At 39.0% G+C, this 12,511-nt stretch overlaps 1 protein-coding gene across 4 annotated transcripts in view; it reads left to right on the top strand.

Annotated features, from left to right (window-relative positions):
- HMGXB3 (HMG-box containing 3) overlaps positions 1 to 12,511 on the top strand; it is a 59,421-nt gene that overhangs the window by 30,462 nt on the left and 16,448 nt on the right. For all 4 annotated transcript variants that reach the window (XM_024738275.1, XM_024738276.1, XM_024738274.1 and 1 more), the window contains 2 exons: positions 2,115 to 2,416; positions 2,926 to 3,053. In XM_024738275.1, the coding sequence (XP_024594043.1) occupies positions 2,115 to 2,416; positions 2,926 to 3,053 (430 nt within the window). The remainder of the gene's footprint in view (positions 1 to 2,114; positions 2,417 to 2,925; positions 3,054 to 12,511) is intronic.

Genomic DNA, 12,511 nt, shown 5'->3' with positions numbered 1-12,511 from the left:
CCCCCCCCCTTTTTTTTTTTTTTTTTTTTTTGTGGTACGTGGGCCTCTCACTGTTGTGGCCTCTCCGGTTGCAGAGCACAGGCTCCGGACGCGCAGGCTCAGTGGCCGTGGCTCACAGGCCCAGCTGCTCCGCAGTATGTGGGATCTTCCCGGACCAGGGCATGAACCCGTGTCCCCTGCATCTGCAGGCGGACTCTCAACCACTGCGCCACCAGGGAAGCCCCGATACTACTACCTTTTATTTCCCCCACTGGCCGTGTGGTTTGTGGGATCTTCGTTTCCAAACCAGGGATTGAACCTGGGCCCTCAGCTGTGAGAGCGAGGAGCCCTAACCACTGGACCACCCAGGGAATTCCCAGCTCCCATACTTCTAATGCTGGAGCTTACATATATAATGTGTCAGTCCATGATTATGGAATGGAATTGAGTTCTGTGTAGGTAGATGGCTCTGAACATTCCTTTTTCCTGTTTCGTTGTAGCTGTTGATGTGACTTACAGTGTGAAAATGGATGTTGGTCTCTAGATCTGGAATGATGAGGTCACTTAACTTTCCAGGTTAGACAGGAGTTATCTAGGCACCTTTTGCCAATTGGTTTCAAATCCCACTCTTATTATATTCTTCTATCTTGGGCTAACTGGTAGCCGCTTACCACCATGACCCTTATCTTCAGACATTCCCTCACCTTCTAATTCTCTAAATTTTGGAGAAGCAAAATATAATTATTGTTTTCCAGAAAATAAAACACTGGTCAGAAACCCAAGGTCCTTTGTGTACCTTCTCTTTGGAGTCCTCTGGTGACCATACATTTCCTGTGCAGTTTGTTGCCAGTGGCTGTAATTAAGACCACCACAACATCTCTGGGCTGGAATGATCTTCATTCCTTTCCATCTTTCATCTGTGGCTCAGAGCCAAAGGATAGTACGCTTTCCAACCGATCTTCCAGCCCATGATTCAACATAGTCCTGACTGGGAACACACAGCCTCCTGGGGCAACTCATTCTATTGTCACTCAGCTCTTCTACAGCCATTCATTCATTCTTTCTTACAGCAAGCATGTATTGAATGCCTATTATTGGTCAGGCTTTTGGGGCTACAAAGATGAATAAGACATGGCCACTTCCCTCTAGGAGCTTACAGTCTAGTTGGGGGGGGGGGGGAAGGTGGGGAACCTTTTTTTTTGGGGGGGGGGGGGAAGATAGGTAACCAAACTTACAGATAGTGAGACGAGTTGTCGTAGTTATACTGAGTAATAATTTGTTACTAAGCAGTTTACTTCTATAAAACAAAATAATGTGTCTAGCAAATATGAATTAGCATCTTTTGTGTGCCCTCATGGTGGTATTGGGAATCAGTAAATAAGCAGGGCAGGGGACTGGTTTACCAACTGTGAGAAAATGAAATCTGCAGTAAAGGAGTGGACTCTGGGAGCAAGAAGGAGGGCTTGATTTCACACTGCATTTGCCCAAGGGATCAGAGAGGGACTTCCATTGAAAAGGGACCTGCCTCAGAAGGACCTGTTTCAGTGAGTGTTTCAGAACCTTGTTTCCTGGAAGCCTCTGACTGGTGTATAAAGTTCCCTTGTACCAAGAAGCCACACACTATTAAAGATAAATGCTTTAAGCTGTATAGGTACTTGTTTATAAATCATAATTACCATTCATAGACTTTTTGTTACAATACTATCTCATTTACTGTACAACAACTGTAGGAGATTATTAGTATTTTGATCCTTCATTTCGTAGGTGAGGAAATGGAGGCTTAGAAAGATTAAGTAAATTGCTGTGGGTCACCCATATATATAGCTGTTCAGTGGCCTAACCAGAATTGAACCCCTGGACTGTTATCCTCCAAACCCAATACCCGGTGAATGGGAGCTGACTCTTGAAACCATTACCAAGAGGTGTGTATAATCCTCTCATTCTGCTGGTAGAGAAACAGCGCTAGAGAGAGAAAACACTTGCCTTGAGTCACACAGTGAGTTGTTAGCTGAGTTGGTTAGGAACCTAGGTTTCCCACCTCTCAGTCATGGGCCCGTCCCTCTGCCACTCATGGTTTTGGCCTCACGCTGGCTCTTTGTGCCCTGGGCGCTTAGTGATCAATCCACTCTCTTCAGGAGGCGAGCTCACCACTCCCGGATGTGCTGAGCGCCACAGAGCCCCTGAGCGCAGCCCAGAGGGAGATCCAGCGCCAGTCAACGCTGCAGCTGCTGCGCAAAGTCCTGCAGATTCCTGAGAATGAGTCAGAGCTGGCCGAGGTCTTCGCCTTGATTCATGATCTCAATAGCTCTCGACTCGTCCTGTCCAACGTGAGTGAGGAGACGGTCACCATCGAGCAGACTTCTTGGTCGAATTATTATGAGTCTCCATCCACGCAGTGCCTTCTCTGTAGCAGCCCATTGTTCAAAGGGGGACAAAAGTAAGCACCTCTTTCAGATTTACCCTTCCCTAGCTGCCCTATCTTACATGGCCTGTACTGCCCCTTTCTTCAAATACCTTTAAGGCTATAATCTTTGAAGATGTTCTTCTCAGCTTTTCTTAAGGTTTCCTTTACTTTTCCAATTGTCAGAAATAAAATAATAATGATAATAGTGATTATCCATCATTTCTATTGAAATGTTACTATCACCAACTTAGGATTTAGTTTACTTCTGGACTGCCTGGCATAATGCTTGGATTTGGGAATTCATTGGGGTTGGTTAAATTGGGTTATAAGTTCAGAATTATATTAACTTGAGGGGTGATTCTATAGGCCAGTCCAGGGAAGTGGGAACACCCACCTAGAAAATCCTTGGAACGCAAGGTCCAACACCTTCATTTGCCTACTATATTTAAAGTCTTGAGGATTTTTGCCATTGATCATTGAGCCCAGGAACTGCAGTAAGTTGATTTCCCTTCTGTTTTTTTTGTTGATGTTCTTGGTACTAGCTCCCTGGCCGGGCCTCAGGAGTGCTGGTTGCTGACAGCCAGCTGGCTGCAGGTGGTGACTGCCCAGGTGAAGATGTGTCTGAATCCCCATTGTTTGGCCCTGCACAGCTTCATGGACATCTATACAGGTGGGTGCCAGCCTTTTTTCCCTCAGAGGGTATGTTTGAGAATAGCCTCTGTGGGTCAGACCTCTAGTCCTTTGAGACTGGATCTTCTCTCAGATAGGGCTTCTGAGGAAGAGGGTGTTTTTCCTCCTGGATATCTCAGCCCCAGAAGATTCCGTTTATCTCAGAAGTGTTAGGACTCTCTTATCAGTGCTCTTTAAACAAAGTTAATTGTAAAATAACAGATCTTCGTTGTGGGAAAAACAAAATGCTGACCGAGTAAAAAGAAACTAAAAATCACTAGTCATCCTACTGCCGTGAGATGAACATTTAATATTGTGCTCTGTAGTCTTTCAGGTGTGTTATTCATCCCTGCAGAATAAAAGAAGATGTAGGATTTATAGATCTATAGTTTTTCTTTGAACAAAAGTGGGGCTGTGCTGGATGTTGATTTGGAGTGTTCTTTTTAAACACAGTGATGTATCATGACATCTTCCTATGCCAGCAAGTGGAGAAATAACATGACCATTTTTAAGGAGTGTGTGATGTTGCATTTTATAGTCCTCTTAATAATTAAGTCTTTTGTACAGCCTTAATTATTTCCTTTGGGCAGATGCCCAAAAGTGGAATTGCTGCATATTAACCCTTTCCTTCCATTCATTCATCAGCATCATTCATTGAACACTGACCATGTACCAACCACTCTGAAAATTTGAATCTTGGGTTTTCTATGTAGAATGGAGTGCTCAAGATTAAAGAGTATTTATTTATTTATTTATTTATTTTTAACATCTTTATTGGGGTATAATTGCTTTACAATGGTGTGTTAGTTTCTGCTTTATAACAAAGTGAATCAGCTTTACATATATATATGCTCCCATGTGTCTTCCCTCTTGCGTCTCCCTCCCAAGAGTATTTATTATTCTCTTTGTCTTCAGAACCTTATGGTGCCTTATTTTGAATTCATGCTTTTATTGTCTTTTTGTGCCAGATTGAGTTTGTACTACTTTATGCTCTTGTCAGCAGTTAAGGAGAATGCCATTTCCCTGCAGTCTGTCTCAGCCTGTAATACCTAGGGTTTATATATTTTTTTTTAATTTTAACTTTAAATTTACATGCAGTAAAATTTGCTTTGCTGTTGTGCAGTTCTGTGAGTTCTGACAAATGCACTGAGTTGTGTAATTGCCACCACAGTCAGTTCCATCACCTCACAACATTCTTTTTCTGTCCCTTTGTAATCAAAACCACCCCTCGCCCCTAACCTCTAGCAACCATTTGATGTTTTCTTCATTCCGTATAGTTCTGTCTTTCCAGAGCATCATACAAATCTATAGTACCATTTTGAGTTTGGCTTCTTTCACTAAGTGTAATGCCTTTGAAATTCATCCATATTGTTCTTTGTATCAGTAGATTGTTCCTTTTTATTGTTGAGTAGCTTTCCATTGTGTGGAGCACCACACTTGATTTATCTGTTCACTCCTTGAAGGATGTTTGGGATTTTACCAGTTTTTGGCAGTTATGAATAGAGTTGCTGTAAACATTCATGTATAGGCTTTTTTTTTGTTATTGGAGGACAGTTGCTTTACAATGTTGTGTTAGTTTCTACTATACAGCAAAGTGAATCAGCTATACGTATACATATATCCCCTCCTTTTTGGATTTCCTTCCCATTTAGGTCACCACAGAGCACTGAGTAGAGTTCCTTGTGCTATGCAGTAGGTTCTCGTTAGTTATCTCTTTTATACATAGTATCAATAGTGTATATATGGCAATCCCAATCTCCGAATTCATTCCACACCCCGCCCCCCCTTTCCTGCTTGGTATCCATATGTTTGTTCTCTACATCTGTTCATGTATAGGCTTTTGTGTAAACAAAAATTTTCATTTCTTTTGGGTAAATACACTAGGAGTCAGATTGCTGTGCCATGTGGTAAGTGTATATTTAATTTTATAAGAACTCGCCAAACCGTTTACCTAAATGTTGCTGCCATTTTGCATTCCCTCTAACAATGGGTGAGAGTTCCAGTTTGCCTCACTTGTCAGCACTTGGTAATGTCTAATGTCTAGTTTTTTGTGTGTGTTTAGCCATTCTAATAGGTGTGTGTAGTAGTAACTCATTGTGGTTTCAATTTCTATTTCCTCAATGACTGATGATGTTGAGCATCTTTTCATGGGTTTATTTGCCATCTGTGTTTCTTTGGTGAAGTACCTGTTCCATCTTTGGCCCATTGAACTGGGTTGTTTTCTTGCTGTTGAGTTTTAAATGTTCTTTATCTAGTCTGGATACATGTCCTTTGTCAGATAAGTGATTTTCAGATACTTTATTATGGTCTGTGGCTTGTCTTCTCATTCTCTTAACACAATCTCCCACAGAGCAAAAGTTCTTAATTAAAGACCAATTCATCAATTTTTTTCTTTTAGAGATTGTTTCTGATGTTATTGCTAAGATGTCTTTACCTAGGTGGAGATCATAAGTATTTTTCCTATGTTTTCTGCTAAAAGTTTTATAATTTATCGTTTACATTTAAGTCTATGATCCATTTTTAATTGATTTTTATATAAAGTATGAGGCCCAGATTGAAGGGTTTTTTTTCCATTTGGACATCCATTACTTCCACCATTTGTTGAAAAGTAGTTCTTTCTCCTTTGAATTGCCTTTGCTCCTTTATTGGAAATCGATTGATCTTGTAATTGTGGGCCTATTTCTGCACCCTGTTCTTTTGGTTTATGCTGTCTATCCTTTAGCAAATACCGCACGTTGTCTTGACTACTGCAGCTTTTTAATAAGTCTTATAGCCAGGTAGTGTGAATCCTCCAATCTTGTTTTTCCTGAATTGTTTTAACTGTTTAGTTTCTTGCATTCCCATATAAATTTTAGAATCAGCTTGTTAGTGTCTACAGAATCCTGCTAGAATTTTTTTTTTTTTTTTTTTTTTTTTTTTTTGCGGTACGCGGGCCTCTCACTGTTGTGGCCTCTCCCGTTGCGGAGCACAGGCTCCGGACGCGCAGGCTTAGCGGCCACGGCTCACGGGCCCAGCTGCTCCGCGGCACGTGGGCTCCTCCCAGACCGGGGCACGAACCCGCGTCCCCCGCATCGGCAGGCGGACTCTCAACCACTGCACCACCAGGGAAGCCCCCGTGCTAGAATTTTAACTGGGATTGTGTTAAATCTGTAGATCGGTTTGGGGAAGTTTGACATGCTTAAAGATACTGAGTCTTCCAATCCACGAACATGGTCTATCTCTCCATTTTATTACATTTTCTTTTGTTTTTCTCATCAGTGTTTTGTTGTTTTCAGCATATAGTTCCTGTACATATTTTGTTAGATTATACTAAATGACATGGTTCAGTTTCTAACTGTTCAGTGCTAGTATAGAAATACAATTGGGTTACTGTTCAGTGCTAGTATAGAAATACAATTGGGTTTTGTCTATTGATTTTATTCAGTGACCTTGCAAAACTCACTTTTAGGAACTTTTTGTAGATTAGTATTATAATTTTTTACATTTTGTCAATTTGATAGGTTAAAAACTGAAATATCATTTTTTAATTTATTTTTTATTGAAGTAGTTGATTTACAATGTTGTGTTAATTTCTGCTGTACAGCAGAGTGACTCAGTTATACACATATATACATCCTTTTTAAATATTCTTTTCCATTATGGTTTATCCCAGGATATTGAATATAGTTCCCTGTGCTATACAGTAGGACCTTGCTGCTTATCCAGTCTATATGTAATATGTACTAACCCCAACTCCCAGTGCATCCCTCCCCTACCTCTCTTCCCCCTTGGCAACCACAAATCTGTTCTCTATGTCTGAGTCTGTTTCTGTTTCATAGATAGGTTCACTTGTGCCCTATTTTAGATTCCACATATAAGTGATATCGTACGGTATTTGTCTTTCTCTTTCGGACTTACTTCACTTGGTATGGTAATCTCTAGTTGTATTCATGTTGCTGCATGTGCTGTTATTTTTTTATGGCTGAGTAATATTCCATTGTATACATGCACCACATCTTCTTTATCCATTCATCTGTCGATGGATATTTAGGTTGTTCCCATGTCTTGGCTATTGTGAATAGTGCTGCAGTGAACATGGGGGCACATGTATACTTTTTTTTTTTTTTTTTTGCGGTACGCGGGCCTCTCACTGTTGTGGCCTCTCCCGTTGCGGAGCACAGGCTCTGGACGGGTAGGCTCAGTGGCCATGGCTCACGGGCCTAGCCGCTCCGCGGTATGTGGGATCTTCCCAGACCAGGGCATGAACCCGTGTCCCCTGCATCGGCAGGTGGACTCTCAACCACTGCGCCACCAGGGAAGCCCATGTGTATCCTTTTGAACTGCGTCTTTTTCCGGATATATGCCCAGGCGTGGGATCACATGGTAATACCTTTTTAGTTTTCCATACTGTTTTCCATAGTGGCTGTACTAACTTGCATTCCCACCAACAGTGAAGGAGGGTTCCCTTTTCTCCACACCCTCTCTAGCATTTATTGTGTATAGACTTTTTAATGATGGCCATTCTGACTGGTGTGAGTTGGTGGTACCTCACTGTAGTTTTGATTTGCATTTCTCTAATAATTAGTGATGTTGAACATCGTTTCATGTGCCTATTGACCATCTATCTATCTTCTTTGGATAAATGTCTATTGAGGTCTTCTAGCCATTTTTTGATTTGGCTTTTTGGTTTTTTTTTTTTTTGGTTGTTGTTGAGTTGTATGAACTGTTTGTATATTTTGGAAATTAAGCCCTTGTTGGTCACATTGTTCGCAAATATTTTTTCCCATTCCATAAGTTGTCCTTTCGTTTTGTTTATGGTTTCCTTTGCTGTGCAAAAGCTTGTAAGTTTGATTAGGTCCCATTTGTTTATTTTATTTTTTGTGGTATGCGGGCCTCTCACTGTTGTGGCCTCTCCCGTTGCGGAGCACAGGCTCCGGACGTGCAGGCTCAGCGGCCATGGCTCATGGGCCCAGCCGCTCCGCGGCATGTGGGATCCTCCCAGACCGGGGCACGAACCCGTGTCCCCTGCATCGGCAGGCGGACTCCCATTTGTTTATTTTTGTTTTTATTTTGTTGATTTTCTGTTGCCTTGGGAGACCTAAGAAAACATTGGTACAGTTTCTATCAGAGAATGTTTTGCCTACAGTCTCTTCTAGGAATTTTATGGGGTCTTGTCTTATATTTAAGTCTTTAAGCCATTTTGAGTTTATTTTTGTGCATGGTGTGAGGGTGTGTTCTAACTTCATTGATTTACAGGCAGCTGTCCAACTTTCCCAGCACCACTTGATGAAGAGACTTTCTTTTTCCCATTGTATATTCTTGCCTCCTTTGTTGAAGATTAATTGGCCATAGGGGTGTGGGTTTATTTCTGGGCTCTCTATTCTGTTCCGTTGATCTGTTTGTTTTTGTGCCAGTACCACACTGTTTTGATTACTGTAGCTTTGAAATATTGTCTGAAGTCTGGAAGGGTTATGCCTCTTGATTTGTTCCTTTTCCTCAGGATTGCTTTAGCAATTCTGGGTCTTTTGTGATTCCATATAAATTTTAGGATTATTTGTTATAGTTCTGTGAAAAATGTCCTGGGTAATTTGATAGGGATCGCATTAAATCTGTAGATTGCTTCGGGTAGTTGCCATTTTAACAATATTACTTCTTCCAGTCCAAGAGCATGGGATATCTGTCCATTTCTTTGAATCATCTTCAGTTTCCTTTATTAATGTTTTTTAATTCTCAGTGTATAAGTCTTTCACTTCCTTGGTCAGGTTTATTCCTAAGTTTTGTTTTTTGGGTTTTTTGGGGGTGTGATTTTAAAAGGTATTGTTTTTTTCACATTCCCTTTCTGCTATTTCATTGTTGTTGTAAAGAAATGCAATCTCTTTCTGTATGTTAATCTTGTATCCTGCTGCCTTGCTAAATTCATTTATCAGTTCTGTTAGTTTCTGTGTGGAGTCTTCAGCGTTTTCTATGTATAGCATCATGTCATGTGCATATAGTGACAGTTTTACCTCTTCCCTTCCAATTTGTTTACCTTTTATTTCTTTTTCTTGTCTGATTGCTGTAGCTAGGACTTCCAATACTATGTTGAATAGAAATGGTGAGAGTGGATATCCTTGTCTTATTCCAGATTTTAGCGGGAAGGCTTGTCATAAATAGCTTTTATTATGTTGAGATATGTTCCCTCTGTGCCATTTTGGTAAGTTTTTATCATGAATGGATGTTGAATTTAGTCAAATGCTTTTTCTGCATCTATTGAGATGATCGTGTGGTTTTTGTCTTTTCTTTTGTTAACGTGGTATAGCACATTGATTTTGTGTATGTTGGTCCATCCTTGTGAACTTGGGATGAATTCCACTTGGTTGTGGTGTATGATCTTTTTTATGCATTGCATTCAGTTTGCTAGTGTTTTGTTGAGAATTTTTGCATCTATGTTCATCAAAGATATTGGCCTGTAGTTTTCTTTTTTGGTGGTATCTTTGTCTGGTTTTGGTATCAGGGTGATGGTGGCTTCACAGAATATCTTTGGGAGTGTTCCCTCCTCTTCAGTCTTTTGAAAGAGTTTGAGAAGGATCAGTAAAAGTTTCTCTATGTATGGTAGAATTTGCCTGTGAAGCCATCTGGCCCTGGACTTCTGTTTGTAGATAGTTTTTTTAATTACATATTCTATTTCAGTTCTAGTGATTGATCTGTTCAAATTATCTGTTTCTTCTTGATTCAGTTTTGGTGGGCTGTATGTTTCTAGAAAGTTGTCCATTTCTTCTTGGTTGTTGAATTTGTTGGCGTATGATTGTTCATAGTATTCTTTTGTGGTTTTTTGTATTTCTGTGGTATCAGTTGAGATTTCTCCTTTTCTGTTTCTTATTTTGTTTATTTGGGTTCTCTTTTCGTCTTGGTGAGAATGGCCAGAGGTTTGTCAATTTTGTTTACCCTTTCAAAGAACCAGCTGTTGGTTTTATTCATTTTTTTTCTAGTTATTTTTAATCTCTATTTTATTTCTTCTCTCATCTCTATTATTTCCTTCCTTCTGCTGACTAGGTTTTGTTTGTTCTTATTTTTCTAAGTCTTTTAGGTGGTAGATTAGGTTGTTTGAGATTTTTCTTGTTTTTTGAGGAAGGCTTGTATAGCTGTGAGCTTCCCTCTAAGAACTGTTTTTGCTGCATCCCAGAGATTTTGTATGGTTATGTTTTCATTGTCATTTGCCTCAAGGCATTTTTAAATTTCCTTTTTGATTTCCTCATTGACCCATTGGTTTTTTAGTAACACGTCCTTTAGTCTTCATGTAATCTTTTTTTTCCCGCATTTCTTTTCCTGTGGCTAATTTCTACTTTCATGCCATTGTGGTCAGAGAAGAGGTTGCAATAATTTCTATACTCTTAAATTTGTTGGTTAGTTTTATGCCTTAGTATGTGGTCAATCCTAGAGAATGTTCCATGTGCACTTGAAAAGAATGTGTATTCTGAGTTTTTTGGATGTAATGTCCTGAAATAATCAAGTCTAACTGTTCTGTTGTATCATTTTGAATCTGTTGCCTTATTGATTTTCTGTCTAGAAGATCTGTCCATTAATATGAGTGGGGTGTTAAAGTCTCCTACTATTATCATAGTCCTATCAATTTCTCTCTTTATGTCTATTAATATTCTATGTATTTAGGTGCTCCTATATACGGTGCATATATGTTAATGAGTGTAATATCCTCTTGTGTTGATCCCTTTATCGTTATATAATGTCCTTCTTTATCTTCTTTACGGCCTTTGTTTTAAAGTTTGTTTTGTGTGATATGAGTATTGCAACCCCTGCTTTCTTGTCATTTCCATTTGCATGAAATATCTTTTTCCATCTCCTCACTTTCAATCTATGTGTGTCCTTTGCCCTAAAGTGGGTCTCATAGGCAGCATATTGTAGGCTCTTGTTTTTTAGTCCAGTCTGCCACTCTGTCTTTTGATTGGAACAGTTAATTCATTGACATTTAAGGTAATTATTGATAAATATGTATTTATTGCCATTTTAAACCTTGTTTTCGTGCTGGCTCTATTTTTCTTTTTTGTTCCTTTTTGTTTTACTTTTTGTCATTTGATGATTTCCTTTTATTTTATGCTTGTGTTCTTTTTGTTTTTTGTGAATCTATTGTATGTTTTTGATTTGTGGTTACCCTCTTTTTCAAGTACGTTATAACCCCTTCCTATATCTGCTTGCTTTAGACATATAGGGTCAAACACATTCTTAAAAAAAAAGAATGTAAATTTTTTTACTCTTGTCCCCCAGATTTTATGATTTTGATGTCCCTTTTACATCTTCATGCTTATCCTTTTGCTGTTCCTTGTGTTTATCGTCACTTTCACAAATAGATATTATATTTGATCTGTATACTGGCTTACTTAAGTGATTTACTTTCCAACTGTGATTTCCTTTTTCCTATATCTTCTTGCTTTTTTATTTAGAGAAGACCTTTCAATATTTCTTTTAGGGTAGATTTAGTATCAGTGTATTCTTTTAGTTTTTGCTTGTCTGAGAAATTCTTTATTTCTCCTCCTATTCTAAATATGATAATCTTGCTGGGTAGAGTATTGTAAGTTGCAAGTTTTTCCCTTTCAAGACTGAATATATTTTGCCACTCCATTCTGGCCTGCAATGTTTCTGTAGAGAAATCAGCTGATAGCCTTATGGGGGTTCCCTTGTGATTAACTCTCTGTTCGGAGTATTTTGTGTCTCCATACAAATCTTTTGTTCTGGTTCTGTAAAAAATGCTGCTGGTAATTTGATAGGGATTGCATATTGAATCTGTAGATTGCCTTGGGTAATATAGTTATTTTGACAATATTGATTCTTCCATCCAAGAACATGGTATATCTTTCTATCTTTTGTGTCACCTTTGATTTCTTTTGACAGTGTCTTATAGTTTTCAGAGTAAAGGTCTTTGCCTCCTTAAGTAGGTTTATTCCTAGATATTTTGTTCTTTTTGATGTGATGGTAAATGGGATTATTTCTTTAATTTCTCTTTCTGATCTTTTGTTGTTAGTGTATAGAAATGCAAGAGATTTCTGTGTATTAATTTTGTATCCTGAAACTTGACTGAATTCATCGATGAGCTCTAGTGGTTTCCTGGTAGCATCTTTAGGATTTTCTATATATAATATCATGTCATCTCCAAACGGTGACAGTTTTACTTCATTTCCAATTTGGATTGCTTTTATTTCTTTCTCTTCTCTGATTGCCATGGCTAGAACTTCCAAAACTTTGTTGACTAAAAGTGACAAGAGTGGACCTCCTTGTTTTGTTCCTGATCTTAGAGGAAATGTTTAGAGTTTTTCACTGCTGAGTATGTTATCTGTAGGTTTGTCATATATGGCCTTTATTATGTTGAGGTATGTTCCCTCTAGGCCCACACTCTGGAGAGTTTTTATCATAAATAGATGTTGAATTTTGTCAAAAGCTTTTTTTTCTGGCACCTATTGAGATGATCATATGGTTTTTATTCTTCAGTTT

This window comes from Neophocaena asiaeorientalis, unplaced genomic scaffold (assembly GCF_003031525.2).
Source record: "Neophocaena asiaeorientalis asiaeorientalis breed wild unplaced genomic scaffold, Neophocaena_asiaeorientalis_V1.1 scaffold404, whole genome shotgun sequence".
Lineage (NCBI taxonomy): Eukaryota > Metazoa > Chordata > Mammalia > Artiodactyla > Phocoenidae > Neophocaena > Neophocaena asiaeorientalis.
This window is presented reverse-complemented; position numbering and strand designations above follow the sequence as displayed.